Here is a 15,112-nt window from a genome sequence, read left to right as displayed (position 1 = left end):
ACTGCTCATTGCTTTCTGGGGTCTAAAGTGAACGGAGGCCCCAGTGAATGAAGGTGTATTTGAATGGGAGAAACCAGGGCTTCCCGATAGAAGAAGCAGCTAGATGGTACCAGAACGGGAATTTATAAACTTTCTTGGGAGGGGCCAGCTGTCAGGCAGTGGGGGAGCCACAGCTTTTAATAAGCAACTTTTGAGAGCAATGAAGCTTTACCCACATTATCTTACCCCAGTATGAAGAAAAGTTTTCCCTGCAAATACCCGGCTGGACCACGAGAGGTCAGTGCTTTGATTTTAAAAACCAGGAAGGAATATTCCATCACAAAAAACGTGTGGGGAAAGAGTGAGCCTGAATTAGCGCTGGGGTCAGATGGACCCTGGTTTATTAGAAAAAGAAAAGCATGAGAGCCCTTGTCTTTAGAGGAAGGTCCCCTGCATGCTGGTTGACTTGCAGCAGATCTGGCTGGCGCTGCTTCTTCCCCAGCAAGGACTTCTTCCTGAGGTGCCAATGTGACTCCTCTGGGCTCGAAGTTGCCTCTTCATCGATGGGTCTAGGGATTCAGACGCTGTGTCACTGCTGACCCCTGGTCCCCTCCGCAGATGGCAATGACTGCTCCTCTGGGGGCAAGGATGGCTGCTCCTCCCCAGGCACCAGCAGCCACTCCATGGATGATGATGACTGCTTCTCGGCGGGCCAGGGCTCCACCTCCATAGGCTGCTCGCTCGTGGACGTGGAAGATTCTTCCACACTTGGTGGCCGAGTCTCCACCTGAGATTTGTGGGTCTTGTCTGGAAGTGGCGCCGTCCCCTCCTTGGGGGTGTGGGACTCCTTTTGCCAGCTCTTCCAGAACGGTGTGGAAGGCTTCAAAAATGCTGACTTCTCCTCCGAGGAGTCTGGCTGGCTCTCCAACGTCAGCTGGCCTGAAAGCAATGACTGGCTCCCCAGAGGCTGTGGCTGGCTCTCAGATGACGACGGCTGGCTTTCTCTGTGCAACGGTGGTTTCTCCTGAAGAGAATGTGACCTCTCCTTGGTCAACAGCAACTTCTCAGGAGAAGGTGGCCTCTGCTTGGGTGACAGTGGCCTCTCCTGTACCCTTGGCAATTGCTCTTGGAAAGACCCAGATAGCCTGTTGGTGCTGGTGAGCACATATTTGGGGAGGGCACGTTGGTTTTCTGAACGAAGAGCGGATTGTCTATCCATAGAAAATGATGAGCTAGGTGTAGGGAGGCGCTGTACTTCCCGGGAGGACATCGGCCCCTGTGGCTGGCACTTCTTCCTCCCCAGGAAGGACTTCTTCCTGAGGTGCCAATGTGACTCCTTTGGGCTCGAAGATGCCTCTTCATCAGATGGGTCTAGGAATTCAGATGCTATGTCACTGCTGACCCCTGGTCCCCTCCGCAGAATTGTGCCCTGAGTGATGAGGTCTGCGTATCCCTCATGGTGGGAGAAAGCATAGCTGGAACGCCGGGCACGAGACTCCCAGTATACATGAGGCAGGGGCTCCACGGTGAAAATGTCCTCGCTGGGGCCCTCCTCCACCTTCTCCTCCTGAAAAGCAAAGGGGAGAGCAGGGGAATCAGACTCCTATGCTTGGCTGATGGCTCTCAGGTCCCCAAGTAGGAGAGGCAGGATTCAAAGCCCTTGAGCACTGTTGATTGGCTAGGTTCTTCCCTACCCAAGTTGAGCCAATCAGAGTCCTCAACTCCCAGTGTTGAGTTCTAAGGAGGACTCTAGTCCTTTGTTTTCAAGACCCACTAATTGGCCTTGCCCTGGAAACTAACCCTGGATCAGCCAATCAGAGTTATTCCCTGGGACTTAACTCTGGACCATCCAATCAGAGTCCTTCCCTGGGACTTAACCCTGGCTCAGCCAATCAGAGTCCTTCCCTGAGACAACTCTGGACCAGCCACCAGGTGCCTTGGCTGCCCTTTGGTGGCAAATCCAGGAGAGGTGAGCCTGGGACAGCCAGGTGTCCAGCCTATGCAGTAAAGGTGGCAGGAGCTGGGCAGGGAGAACAGAGATGGCAGGGCAGGTACACCATTCCAGTGAATTCTGGGGCCCATCTCGGCTGCAACCTGCTTTTCCATGCATATTTTGGTTACATGGGCTAGTAAGTCCCCCTCTCTTTTTTTTGAGGTGGGGTCTTGCTCTGTTGCCCGGATAGGAGTACAGTGGCAAAAATCGTAGCTCACTGCAGCCTCAACCTCCCAGGCTCAAGCAAGCCACCTGCTTCGGCCTCTCAAAGTGCTGGGATTACAGGTGTGAGCTGCTGCGCCTGGCCTTGAGCACATGTCCTCAAGGTGCATCCACGCTGTGGTCTGTGTCAGAGCCTCACTCCTTCTCACGGCTCAGGCGTGTTTCATCGCACGGATGGAGCATGCTGTGTTGACCCACTCATCTGTCAACGGACTCTTATTTCTAACTTCCTCCTTTTGCCTAAACCATTTCATGGTTGTTTCCGTCATCTCAACCCCCAAGCCCTAGATCGTTCACGGTAGAATCTGATGGTGTCAGCCGGGCACAGTGTGCCTCATGCCTGAAATCCCAACATGTTATGAGGCCAAGGCAGGAGGATTGCGTGAGCCCAGGAGTTTGAACCAGCCTGGGCACCATAAGGAGACTCCATCTCTAGAAAATAACTACAAAATTAGCTGGGCGTGGTGGTGCATGCTCGTGGTCTCAGCTACTTGGAAGGCTGAGGTGGGAAGATCCTTTGAGCTCGGAAGGTCGAGGCTGCAGTGAGCCGAGATTGTGCCACTGCACTCCAGCCTGGGTGACAGCACAAGACCCTTCTCAAAAAGTAAAAATAAATAAATAAATAAAACCTTAAGAACCCGATGGCATCAGCACTGGAACCTAGGGCGGCCTTTGGGTGCTTTCTGCTGCGTTGTCTGGGGAGTGAGGTCTCCCTTCTTGGGAAATCGGGCCCCGTGGGCACTGGGTGTGTGTCCGGGGCTCCGCACCCACCCTTCCCCACAGCCCAGTGTCTTGGAGGGCCGAGAGGGGCCGGGACACCTTGCAGTCCCTACGCCCTGCATGGCTCCCCAACCAGGGTCCTGGAATGTACCAGGTGAGGACCCCAGGCCCAGGCCCACCTCACCTTGGCGCGTAGCTCCTTCAGGGCTGGGAAGATGACTCGGAGGGCCAGGACAGGGAAGGTGTTTATGGACACGCTCAGCAGGACCACCAGCAGGATGGAGGGAGAGGACAGCACGCTGAGGTCGGCGTCTGGGGACAGGGCAGGGTCACAGCAGAGCCTGCTCGGAGGCTGCGCCGCCTTCCCTGCCCCCTGCTCCGAGGATGCCCCCAGGCTATGGAGCGCCTTGGTGCCTTTGTGCCTGGTTCATAAAGGAGCCCCTTCCCCAGGACACTTTGCCGGACGACTGTCATGAGCAACCTGCAACCTCTTCCATCGGGCCCCCCTCTGCACCACGACCACCCGTCCCACTTCCCCAGGGAGGCTCACACAGAAACGGGAAGGTCTTGGGGGATACTCTGAAGAGCCAGAAGCTCTGGGTGGTGGTAGTCATGACAGCGTAGAAACCAAGGCTGAGGAGGATGGTCGCCACGCACAGGGCGGTCCAGTACTTGATGATAAGAATGACCTGGACAGGCAGCGTGGGGTCAATCTGGGGCCCAGCAGGGCGTGCACCAGGACACCAGCCCCTGGGGTCCAGGAAGGGCACCTGGCAATGCCCCCAAAGCAGGGGTCCCCAGGGGAGGCCTCCACAGGCCATGTCCAAGGCCCCGGGGAGGTGAGGACCTTGCCCACCTCCATGGTGATGGACAGCAGGCAGGACAGGGCCACCACGACCGCAAAGGACTGGTGGTCGCTGAAGCTGGCGGGTCCCGCCGTGTCGTGGCTGATCCAGAGCGTCATGAAGAAGTTGACCAGAGAGGTGGTCATGCCATGGGCAATGGCTTGGACGAAGACCCAGTAGTTGAAGAGCTCGTCCTTCTGCCCTGCCACGTACAGCTCCGGCTTCTCCAGGCTCTGCTCTGCGCTCACGTCCTTGGGGCAAGGGGAAGCTCTTGGGATCAGGTGGCAGGGGACCCCCACCAGAGATCAGGACCTCCTCAGGCAGGTCAGTAGGGTGGCCACTCTCTGTGTGGCTCTTTAAGTGAATTAAAGTAAGGCCAGGCACGGTGGCACATGCCTGTAATCTCAGCACTTTAGGAGGTCAAGGTGGGAGGATCGCTTAAGGCCAGGAGTTTGAGACCAGCCTGGACAACACAGTGAGACCCCCCCATCTCTAAAAAAAACCTTTTAAAGTAGCCTGGTGTGGCGGTGGCACCCGTAATCCCATCTACTTGGGAGGCTGAGGCAGGAGGATCATTTGAGCCCAGGAGTGGAGGCTGCAGTGAGCTGTGACCGCACCACTGCACTCCAGCCTGGGTGAGAGAATGGGACCTTGTCTACGGAATAAAATAAAATGAAATGGAAAGAGCTCTGGAGGTTGGTCCCTTGGCCACATGAATGCACTAGGTGCTGCTGAGCTGTGCGCATGAGTCTGGCTGAGACAGGGCAGTTTACGTGATTTGTATTCCACCACGGTTAAAGGTGTCAGCAAGGCCAGGCACGGTGGCTCACGCCTGTAATCCCAGCACTGGGGGAAATGAGGTGGGAGGATCACCTGAGGTCAGGAGTTCAAGACCAGCCTGGCCAACATGGTGAAATCCTGTCTCTACTAAAAATAAAAAAATTAGCCGGGCACGGTGGTGCACGCCTGTAATCCCAGCTACTCAGGAGGCTGAGGCAGAAGAATCGCTTGAACCCCGGAGGCAGAGGTTGCAGTGAGCTGAGATCGTGCCACTGCACTCCAGCCTGGGCGACGACAGAACGAGACCCTGTCTCAAAAAAAAAAAAAAGATTCCAGCAAACATGAAATGAGATGTAAAATCCGGTCCCTGGGTCACACAAGCCGCAACACAAGCGTTCCTCCCTGGGCACATGCGGCTGCTGGCTTCTGTGCTGGATTGCATAGCTGTGGGACACTTCCATCACCTGGAACGTTCCACGTGACCCACCCTCCCAACCCCAGATCACGTAGCCAGGGCCTCTTGGAGCTGGGGGATGACAAACCTAGCAGAGTCATCTGCTCTGATCCCCTCTCCCCATTGCATGGATGGGTAGACAGAGGCACGGGGGCTCCAGCACGGGGTGGGGGCTCCCACACACAGGAGGATCTGGATGACCCCAGGATGGGTGTAGGCTCCGGTGGGAGAAGGTCAATGGCAGTGGGCAGGGAGAGGTACTGGACTGCACCCCCTGAGCCCCACCCCATGGCCTGAAGGTCTCCCAGGCTCCCCCTCCCTGCCCCAAGGAGCGGAGGAGAGGAGGCGAGGCTGAGCAGAGACCTGGAAGGAGGACCCAGCCTTGCCCTGCTCACCTGCTCAAAGAGCCCAATGTAGAGAACTGGCAGGGTGCTGTACAGGAGGTTGAAAAGAGCCAGGAACCATCCTTCGTACAGGGGCTGAGCCGGGGGAGAAGGGCAAGGAGAACAAGTCAGCCTCCAGGCGCCCAAGGAGCCTGCCTAGCAGGCACCCAGGGAGGGTTCTGGGTGAGGTAGAAAGTCGAGTTACACTCAAGGTTGGGGCTGGGACTGGGGTGGGGTGAAGTGCGGCCTGATAAAGGCGGCAAGATAAAGAGAGGGAGAAAACCATGATCAAATTCCCTCATAATGGCACCTCTGAGTTTTTGTTTTAATTGGATGGCATCAAAAAAGGATACAGGCTGGGCACGGTGGCTCACATCTGTAATCTCAGCACTTTGGAAGGCCGCGGCGGGCAGATCACTTGAGACCAGCAGTTCAAGACCAGCCTGGCCAACACAGTGAAACCCCGTCTCTACTAAAAATATAAAAGTTAGCTGGGCGTGGTGGTGGGCGCCTGTAATCCCAGCTACTTGGGAGGCTGAGACAGGAGAATCGCTTGAACCCAGGAGACGGAGGTTGCAGTGAGCCGAGATCACACCATTGCACTCCAGCCTGGGCAACAACAGTGAAACTCTGTCTAAAAAAAAAAAGGCTGAGTGCGATTGCTCATGCCTGTAATCCCAGCACTTTGGGAGGCTGAGGCAGGCAGATCACGAGGTCAGGAGTTCGAGACCAGACTGGCCAACATGGCAAAACCCTGTCTCTACTAAAAATACAAAAATTAGCCAGGCGTGATGGTGCACACCTGTAATCCCAGCCACTAGGGAGGTGGAGGCAGGAGAATCACTTGAACCTGGGAGGCGGAGGCTGTAGTGAGCCAAGATCCTGCCATTGCACTCCAACCTGGGTGACAGAGTGAGACTCTGTCTCAAAACAAAACAAAACAAAACAAATATCCTGGAAGGTGTTGGGTACAGAGCTAGACAGGGACCATTACCTCCCTTCACCTGGACTCTAGGTCTGTACTAACGCAGCCTTGCCATGCGGCCTCAGGCAAGCGCTGTCCACCGAGGATCCCAGGGTTCTCAGTGTGTCCATTGCTGCTCCTGGCAGCTATGGGAGGGGCACGGCATCCCCAGAGGCCCTGGTCATGGGGCAGCCAGGGTGGGGGATGCACCTGGCCGGTGAAGCCGTTGTAGCACGCGAACCAGACCTGCACCATCATGCTGGCCATGGTCTTGTAGAAGGAGTAGCGCAGGAACTTGCAGATCCGTACGTAGGACCAGCGGCCGTGCACCAGCAGGAGGCGCTGCAGGAAGCAGAACTGGCCAAGCACGAAGTCGCTGTTCTGAACTGCCTGCATGCCCTCCTGGCCCGCCAGCCCCACGCCCACGTCCGCGGCTGCGGGGCACAAGCAGCTGGTCAGCCCCCCCGCACGCCCCCCATCCCGCCCGCCCCAGGCCCCCCCACCGTTCTGCCCCTTATCAGCCCCCCCAACCTGCTTCAAGTCCCCCCAGTCCCACCGCCGCCCGCATCAGCCACCCCCCACCTGCCCCAGGTCTCTCCAGTACCACCACCGCCTCCATCAGCCGCCCCCCACTCGTCCTAGGCACCCCCAGCCCCGCCGCTGCCACCTACTCTTGATCATGTTGATGTCGTTGGCGCCGTCCCCGATGGCCAGGGTCACCACCTGGTGGTACTTCTTGACCAGGGCCACGATCAGGGCCTTCTGCTTGGGCGTCACGCGGCAGCAGATGACCGCCTGGCACTTGGACGCCAGGTCCACGAAGGCGCGCTCCTGCAGCACCTCGGAGCTACGGCGGGCTCCGGAGTCCTGGGCCGGCGGCGCGGCCAGCGGGAGCCCGAACCTCCGGCACAGCAGGGACAGGCGCCTGGCGTAGAGGAAATCCCTCCTGGACTGGCCGGGCTCCTGCCACGCCTCGTCCATGTTCACGTTCTGCACCAGGGCGCGCGGCTCCTTCCGCAGGGACACCAGCAGCTTGTCCTGCCCGGCAGGGAGGGGGCTGTGCCAGGCGCCGTGGCCTCCAGTCCAGACTGGACCCTGCCCGGCCCTCGGCCTCACCAGCAGCCCCCACCCCGAGCCCGCCGCCCCTCCAGGCCCCTCCCTGGCGCCGGGACCCCGCCGTCCACCCTGAGTGACACTGACCAGGAAATCTCCGTTAATGACCAATGCCAGCTTGACCTGCGACAGGGACTTCTTGGTTAGAAGGTTGTTACTGTTTTCCCAGTAGGTCTCCAGGATGCGGCTGCGGGGCGCAGGGGTCAGCGAGGCAGGGGAGGGGGCGGGCTTCTCCCCACTTTCCCGGGGGCTCCACTGCCCCTCCCACCCCTTCCACTGCCCACTCCCCCACCCCTGCCCCTCCTCCTCCCCCTTTCCCTCTTCCTCCCCTCCCCTTCCCTCCCCCCTCCCCTTCCCTCCTCCCTTCCCCTCCACTCCGTCTCCCCTCCCACCTCCCTCCACTGCCCCTCCCCTCCCCCTCCGCTACCCCTCATCATCCTCCTCCACTGCCCACTCCCCCACCGCTGCCCTTCCCCCTCCCCTCCCTTTCTCTTTCCCTGTGGCTCCACTGCCCACTCCCCTACCCCTGCCCCTCCCCCTCCCCTCTCCCCATCCCTCCTCCCCTCCCCTTTCCTCCTCCCCTCCCTCTCCCCTCCTCCTCCCTCCACTGCCCCTCCCCTTCCCCTCCACTGCCCCCATCCTTCCCCTCCACTGCCCACTCCCCCACCTCTGCCCCTCCCCCTTCCCAATCTCCTCCCCTCTGCCTCCTCTCTGCCTCCACTGCCCCCTCCCCCACCCATGCCCTTCCCCTCCCTTCCTTCTCCTCTCCCCCTCCACTGCCCACTCCCCCCCGCTGCTCCCCCTTCCCCTTCCCTCCCCACTCCCCTTCCCTCCTCCCCTCCGCCTTCCCTCCCCTCCCTCTCCCCTCCCCGTCCCTCCACTGCCCCTCCCCTCCTCCCCACTGCCCCTCATCCTTCCCCTCCACTACCCACTCCCTCACCCCTGCACCTCCCCCTCCCCTCCCTTCCCTCTCCCCTACCTTCCCCCTCCACTGCCCACTTCCCCACCCCTGCCCCTCCCCCTCTCCCTCACCTTCCCTCCCTCTCCCCTCCCCTCTCCCTCCTCTGCTCATCCCCCTCCTCTGCCTCTGCCCCTCTCCCTCCATTGCCCCTCCCCACTCCCCTTGCTCACCCCCCGCAACTCCCCACTTCTTACCTAATCTCCTTCTCCTCCAGAATGAGCATATTCTCTGACAGCAGCTCGCAGGCAAAGCCGACGTTCACAGCCGTCTCTGCAAACCAGACCTGCTCAGCGCCTCTGCGACCCGCCCTGCACTGGCTGCCTGGGGGCCACGCCCACTGTGCCCAGTGAACCTGGCCTGACCAATGACAGCCACATGCCCCACCCCCTGGCTATGGTGATTGGTTCAGAGAAGGGCTTGTAACCCAGGCTCGCCAATGAGAGCCAGCCCTGAGATTTTGGCTGCAGCTCTGGCTGCCCAGAGATGTGTCTGAGGCCAGGATCATCAGGCACATGTGCCTAGGATCCATGGTGCCTTCAGGAACCCACAAAATGTCTTAATATCTTTTTAAATCAGAAGGGAAATGATTGAATATGTTTCCCTGGGCTGGCTCCTGGCCAACAGAGGGCACCCTGAAAATCACTTTTTTTTTTTTTGTCAAGGGCTCACTCTGTCACCCAGGCTGGATGGCAGTGGCACGATCACGGCTCACTGCAGCCTCAACCTCCTGGGCATAAGAGAGCCTCCTGCCTCAGTCTCTGGAGTAGCTGAGACCACAGGCATGCGCCAGTGCGCCCCTCAGAGAGTTGCAGCTTTTTTTTTTTTTTTGAGACAGAGTCTCACTCTGGCTCCCAGGCTGGAGTGTAATGGCGTGATCTTGGCTCACTGCAACCTCCGCCTCCCAGGTTCATGCGATTCTCCTGCCTCAGCCTCCTGAGTAGCTGGGATTACAGATGCGCACCACCACACCCGGCCAGGCCCATTTGTGTATTTTTAGTAGAGACAGGGTTAGACCATGTTGGCCCTGCTGGTCTCGAACTTCTGGCCTCAAGTGATCCACCCGCCTCGGCCTCCCAAAGTGCTGGGATGACAGGCATGAGTCTTCAAACTTCAAACTTCCCCATGCTGCAGCGGCTCAGCCACCCAGAGCCGCCCGGGACTCACCCTGCTTGTCCCCGGTGAGCACCCATATTTTGATGTTGCTCTTCTTGAGACATTTGATGGTTTCAGGGACGCCGTCCTGGAGTCTGTCCTCAATGGCTGTGGCTCCCAGCAGCTGGTGGGGGAGCGGGGCAGGGCGGGGAAGATGCTGAGCAGCCGCCCAGCTCCCTGGCAGGGGCAGGAGAGTCCCAGGGCCCCCTTGGGTGCCCCCGCTGCCCACCCACCTTGAGGTTCTGCTCCATCTCGTTGTACACCTGTTGCAGGGCCTGCGCCCGGTTCTGCAGCAGGAGGCTGGCCTCCTGGTGGCGCTGCTGCCAGTCCTCGTAAATGTCCTCAGCCACCTCCCTGTAGGCCAGGCACAGTGTCCGCAGGGTCTCCTGGGCAAAGGCCTGGGGGCCGGGCAGATGGAAGCTGTCACCATCCTGAAGCCGACATCCCTGCCGGGCTCTGGAGCCTGGCCCCCCCAACCAAAAGCCTGTTGCCTCCCCTTCCAACAGCAGCCAGAAGGGGTTCAGAAAACTGGTCTGCGGCTGGGTGCAGTGGCTCATGCCTGTGATCCCAGCACGTTGGGAAGCTGAGGCAGGTGGATCATTTGAGGCCAGGAGTTCGAGACCAGGTTGGCCAACATGGTGAAACCCTGTCTCTACTAAAAACACAAAGATTAGCCAGGCTTGGTGGTGGGCGCCTGTAGTCCCAGCTACTTGAGAGGCTGAGGCAAGAGAATTGATTGAACCCAGGAGGCGGACGTTGCAGTGAGCCGAGATCATACCACTGCACACCAGCCTGGGCGATAAAGTGAGACTCCATCTCAAAAAAAGAAAGAAAGAAAGAAAGAAAAAACAACAGAAAGAAAATGGGGAAGAGGGCTGGGTGCGGTGGCTCATGCCTGTAATCCCAACACTTTCGGAGGCCGAGGCAGGCGGATCACTTGAGGCCAGGAGTTTGAGACCAGCTTGACCAACATGGTGAAACCGCGTCTCCACTCAAAACACATAAAAAATTAGCCAGGTGTGGTGGCACACGCCTGGAATCCCAGCTACTCAGGAGGCTGAGGTGGGAGGATCCCTTGAACCTGGGAGGCCGATGTTGCAGTGAGCTGAGATCACCCCCTTGCACTCCAGCCTGAGTATCAGAGCAAGATTCCGTTTCAAAAAAAAAAAAAGAAAACTGAGCCGCCCCTGCTCCCCACCTGCTCTGCCTCAGACACCCGCTCCCACCCCCAGACTCTCAGCTCTCTTTTGCCTCCAGACCTTCTCGGAGGACTGTTTCCCTGCCAGGAACACCTTCCCTATGCTTTGCACAGCCAATTCTTTTTTTTTCGGGAGCGGGGGATAGGGTCTCACTTTGTCACCCAGGCTGGAGTGCAGTGGCTCGATCATAGCTCACTGCAGCCTCGAACTCCTGGGCTCAAGCAATTCTCCTGTCTCTACCTTCCAAATAGCTGGGATCATAGGTGCATGGCATCACACCCGGCTAATTTCTTTGTATATATATATATATTTTAAATACAGGTGGTCTCACCATGTTGCCTGGGCTGGTCTCGAACTCCAGAGCACAAGCAAGCTGCACACCTGAGCCTCAAAACGCTGAGATTACAGGCAGAAGCCACCACACCTGGCCTAGATGGTGAATTCTGACTATCGCTCAAGACCTTCTATGCAGTCCACCCACCCGGAACCTTCCCCAGCCGAGGCTCCCCCAGTCCCAGGCCCCTCCCTCTGACCCCTCAACTTTGGGATCTCTGAGCCCCTTCCTTGGGCCCCTCACTTCTCAAGGGCCGGACCCAGGGTTGGGGCCTCTAGGGGCTGGGAGGAAACTGGGCAGGCCCAGAGAGCAGGCACCCCAAGGGTGGCCTGAGGGTCAAGGGGGTCCCCAAGGAAGGTGCCCTTACGGCTTCTTACCCCCCGACCCTGCCCTCAGCTTTCTGCTCCAAGGGGTGGCCTTAGGTCTCAAATTTATTTACTTATTTTTATTTATTTATTTATTTATTTTTTGAGATGGAGTGTCACTCTGTTGCACAGGCTGGAGTGCAGTAGCGTGCTTTCGGCTCACTGCAACCTCTGCCTCCCAGGTTCAAGCGATTCTCCTGCCTCAGCCTCCTGAGTGGCTGGGACTACAGGCCTGCACCACCACACCTGGCTAATTTTTTTGTATTTTTGGTAGAGACGGGGTTTCACCAGGTTGTTCAGGCTGGCCTCGAACTCCTGACCTCAAATGATCTGCCCGCCTCCCAAAGCACTGGGATTACAGGCATGAGCCATCGCGCCGGCCTGTAGAGACGGGTCTCGCCCTGTCGCCCAGGCTGGAGTGCAGTGGTGCGATCACAGCTTGCTGTAGCCTCCACCTCCTGGGCTCAAGCGATCCTCCTGCCTCAGGCTCCCAAAGTGCTGGGACCACGGGCGCGCGCCACCATGTCTAATTTCACTTTTATTGTTGATTGGGCATGGGTCCAAGAGTTTGGGCTTGACACAGCAGAGGAGCTTCACAGACATCGGCAGCCTCCCACAGGCCTTGACACTTCTTTGGGCCTCAATTTACCCATCCATTCCCTGGGGTGGCTGAGCTAAGCCGACCTGCTGAGCTCCTGGGCTCTAGGTCATTATTGTGACTGCACTTCCAGTTCAGAGTTCCCCCACATCCTGGCAGAGTAGGGGACACAGGACATCTTCCCACACGCACCCTGCTGCCCTGTGCTCCATGCTGCTGGGGCCCCAGCAGAACCTGTGAGGAGCCCCCGGGCTGGGCACAGAATCCTCTGGCCCTGTAGGATCAGGGCTGGACCGGGGGAGGCAGCCTGGGGTGATGACAGCCCCATGTTGGCAGGGGGTGGGGCAGGAAAGGCCCCCTGTGTGGGGAGATTGTGGCTGAGTCATGAGGACATCAAAAGCTTCTGAATGACAAAGGTGCAGGGAAGACCCTCCGAGCAGAGGGAACAGCATGTGCAAAGGTTCCAAGGCATCACCTGAGCATGGGGAAGTCACAAGCCACAAACTGGGGTCCTGGGGAGTCCGTTGGTGAGGCCAAAGAGAGACCAAGCTGGAGAGGTCAGCAGGGGACAGAAAAAGCCTCAAATCCTGGGCCGAGGAGTTCGGGCTTCACCCAGAGTGGAAAGCTTTGGAGTAGACAGAGCTGAGTGTGTCCTGGCAGCTGGACCAGCTCAACCACGTGGTGGTCTTGTGCAAATGGAAAAATACACCCTCAGCCGGGCACGGTGGCTCACACCTGTCATCCCAACACTTTGAGAGGCCGAGGCGGGTGGATCACCTGAGGTCAGGAGTTGGAGACCAGCCTGGCAACATGGTGAAACCCCATCTCTACTAAAAATACAAAATTGGCCGGGCGTGGTGGTGGGCGCCGGTAGTCTCAGCTACTTGAGAGGCTGAGGCAGAAGGATAGCTTGAGCCTGGGAGGCAGAGGTTGCAGTGAGCCAAGATTGCGCCATTGCACTCCAGCCTGGGCAACAGCGCAAGACTCCCTCTCAAAAAAGAAAAGGAAGGCTGGGCGCGATGGCTCATGCCTGTAATCCCAGCACTTTGGGAGGCCAAGAGGGGCAGATCCCCTGAGGTCAGGAGTTCAAGACCAGCCTGGCCCACATGGCGAAAACCCATCTCTACTAAAAATATTAAAATTAGCTGAGTGCACTGGCGTGTGCCTGTAATTCCAGCTCCTTGGGAGACTGAGGCAGGAGAATCACCTGAACCCGGGAGGCGGAGGTTGCAGTGAGCCAAGACCGTGCCACTGCACTCCAGCCTGGGCGATAGAGCAAGACTCTGTCTCAAAGAAAAGAAAAGAAAGACAAGACAAGAGAAGACAAAGAAAAAGATGCTCTCTCTCCGGGGGGCTACACTTTGGAGTTCAGCTGCCTCCCAGACTGTGTGCGTGTTGTGTGTTGCCGGGGGAGTGTGTTTTGTACAGTGCACAACATACCTAACTGTACATGGCCATCCCAGGTACCTGCAGCCATCCATTTCTCTGTACAGTCTCCTCCCCTGCCTCCTCCTCCTCCTGTCCCTACACACACACACACACACACACACACACACACACACACACACACACAAGCCAGCCCTCCTCCCTGCAGGGACTCACAGCCAAGGCCTCCTCTGTGGCAAATTCCATTGCCCCTCTCCTGTGCAAGCGTTCAAAGATGACCGTGTCGGCGCCCTTGGTGTACAGGCAGATGGTGCCCTCTGGCTTTCGGACTGTGGGGAAACAGGCCCTGCTGCTGCCCATAGAGGCTCCCCGTCTGCCCGCCCCGCCTCGGGGGGCCCAGGGCTTGGGCAGCGGGGCTCACCCAGCACCGACATCCGTTTGCGCATGCTGTTGAAGTCCATTATGGCCAGGACCTGGTAGACCCGCTCCTCCCCCAGCTCCACGATCGTGATGGTGTCCTGGGTGCGGGACAGGAACACGTAGCCGAAGTTCCGGGCCGCGGTGACCAGCGCCTCCTCGTCGGGGGAGGCCGCCTGGTACAACAGCTGGTCTGGTGGGGAGGGGGGCCGTTTTGGGGTCACATGGTGGAGCCCATCTCCATCTCTACAGTGCAGGGAGGAGATGGGTATCGCCAGGGCTACACCTTTATTGATGGTGGCCGGGGAACCCCGCCTGTACAACCTCTCAGCCCAATGCATGGAGGTGAGCACTTGAGACTAGACGAGCTTCCCGATCAACAACAGATCCTCGGGCTGCAGCCGCAGGCCTGGACATCCTTTAGCCCTGATGATGACACGCCCGCCCTCCCATCACGATACTGGGCAACACTGTCTGGGCTCCAGGCCCGGACGCCCTCGAGGTGTGGCTGGGGTCACCGGCCTCAGCGCCCCCTAAGCCAGGTGAAAGGAGCCCTGGAAGGTGGGCTGGGTGAGCTGTGGGGCTGGGGACGCTGCCATGCCCCGGGGGCTGAGCGGCCTCAGAGATGGGGAGGGGGGTGGGCGCGCCTGGGCACTCACGGTGGCTCTCCCGCACCATCACCGTGTGGCAGATGGCCAGCAGGCGCCAGAACTCCCGCACAGCCTCGTCCCTGTTGCTTCGCACGAGGTGCAGCAGGGCCCCGTTGTGGAAGAGCAGCTTCCCGTCGGCGAACTTGTTCCAGAGGTAGGGGTTCTCCTGGGGGTGGCGGGGGCACGGGCCGGCTGTGGGCAGGCCACTCCCTGTGCCCCATCCCCCTCACCGTCCCACGCTGCAGGGCAGGCAGGCTCACCTTAGGTCCGGTCGTGGCCTCTGAATCCGGCCCTGGGGAAAGACACAGCCTCATGCTTCAGCTCCCAGAGGCCTCCCATTCGGGATCCCACAGCCCCTGACCCCTAGTCTCAGGCTTCCGGGGGCCACCGAATGCAGCCACACAAGCCAGGCCTGCGGCCCTGGAACTGACACCCTGAGCAATCTTGGGGCGAAAGCTGACCCCAGTTTCCACCATCTGCAGAAAGCAGGGAAGAGGGGAGCATCCCCGTCCTGTCTCCCAGGGACCCCAAAAGGACAGCCTGGAGCGGGATGCGGCCCCGTCCGTGGGACACATTTCGTTTCCTCCTCCTGGGGTG

General features: G+C 59.0%; 1 protein-coding gene across 11 annotated transcripts in view; it reads right to left on the bottom strand.

Moving 5' to 3' along the window:
• Positions 1-146: 146 nt before the first annotated feature.
• The window catches only part of ATP8B3 (ATPase phospholipid transporting 8B3), a 32,616-nt gene continuing 17,650 nt past the window's right edge, over positions 147-15,112 (bottom strand). For 8 of the 11 annotated variants that reach the window (XM_030795879.1, XM_030795878.1, XM_030795880.1 and 5 more), the window contains 15 exons: positions 14,776-14,807; positions 14,525-14,681; positions 13,870-14,058; positions 13,665-13,777; positions 9,800-9,964; positions 9,579-9,723; positions 8,609-8,684; positions 7,541-7,640; positions 7,012-7,378; positions 6,551-6,774; positions 5,389-5,472; positions 3,771-4,010; positions 3,465-3,603; positions 3,099-3,226; positions 346-1,546 (listed from right to left, as the gene is read on the bottom strand). In XM_030795879.1, coding sequence (XP_030651739.1) covers positions 569-1,546; positions 3,099-3,226; positions 3,465-3,603; positions 3,771-4,010; positions 5,389-5,472; positions 6,551-6,774; positions 7,012-7,378; positions 7,541-7,640; positions 8,609-8,684; positions 9,579-9,723; positions 9,800-9,964; positions 13,665-13,777; positions 13,870-14,058; positions 14,525-14,681; positions 14,776-14,807 — 3,137 coding nt within the window. In that variant the 3' untranslated portion in view covers positions 346-568. Of the gene's footprint in view, positions 1,547-3,098; positions 3,227-3,464; positions 3,604-3,770; positions 4,011-5,388; positions 5,473-6,550; positions 6,775-7,011; positions 7,379-7,540; positions 7,641-8,608; positions 8,685-9,578; positions 9,724-9,799; positions 9,965-13,664; positions 13,778-13,869; positions 14,059-14,524; positions 14,682-14,775; positions 14,808-15,112 lie in introns of all 11 variants that reach the window. The other 3 variants (XM_030795887.1, XM_030795882.1, XM_030795881.1) reach the window with 3 other exon arrangements.

Source organism: Nomascus leucogenys, chromosome 17 (genome assembly GCF_006542625.1).
Source record: "Nomascus leucogenys isolate Asia chromosome 17, Asia_NLE_v1, whole genome shotgun sequence".
NCBI classification, from domain to species: domain Eukaryota; kingdom Metazoa; phylum Chordata; class Mammalia; order Primates; family Hylobatidae; genus Nomascus; species Nomascus leucogenys.
Note: the sequence above shows the minus strand (reverse complement) of the source record. Positions and strands in the feature narration are given on the sequence as shown.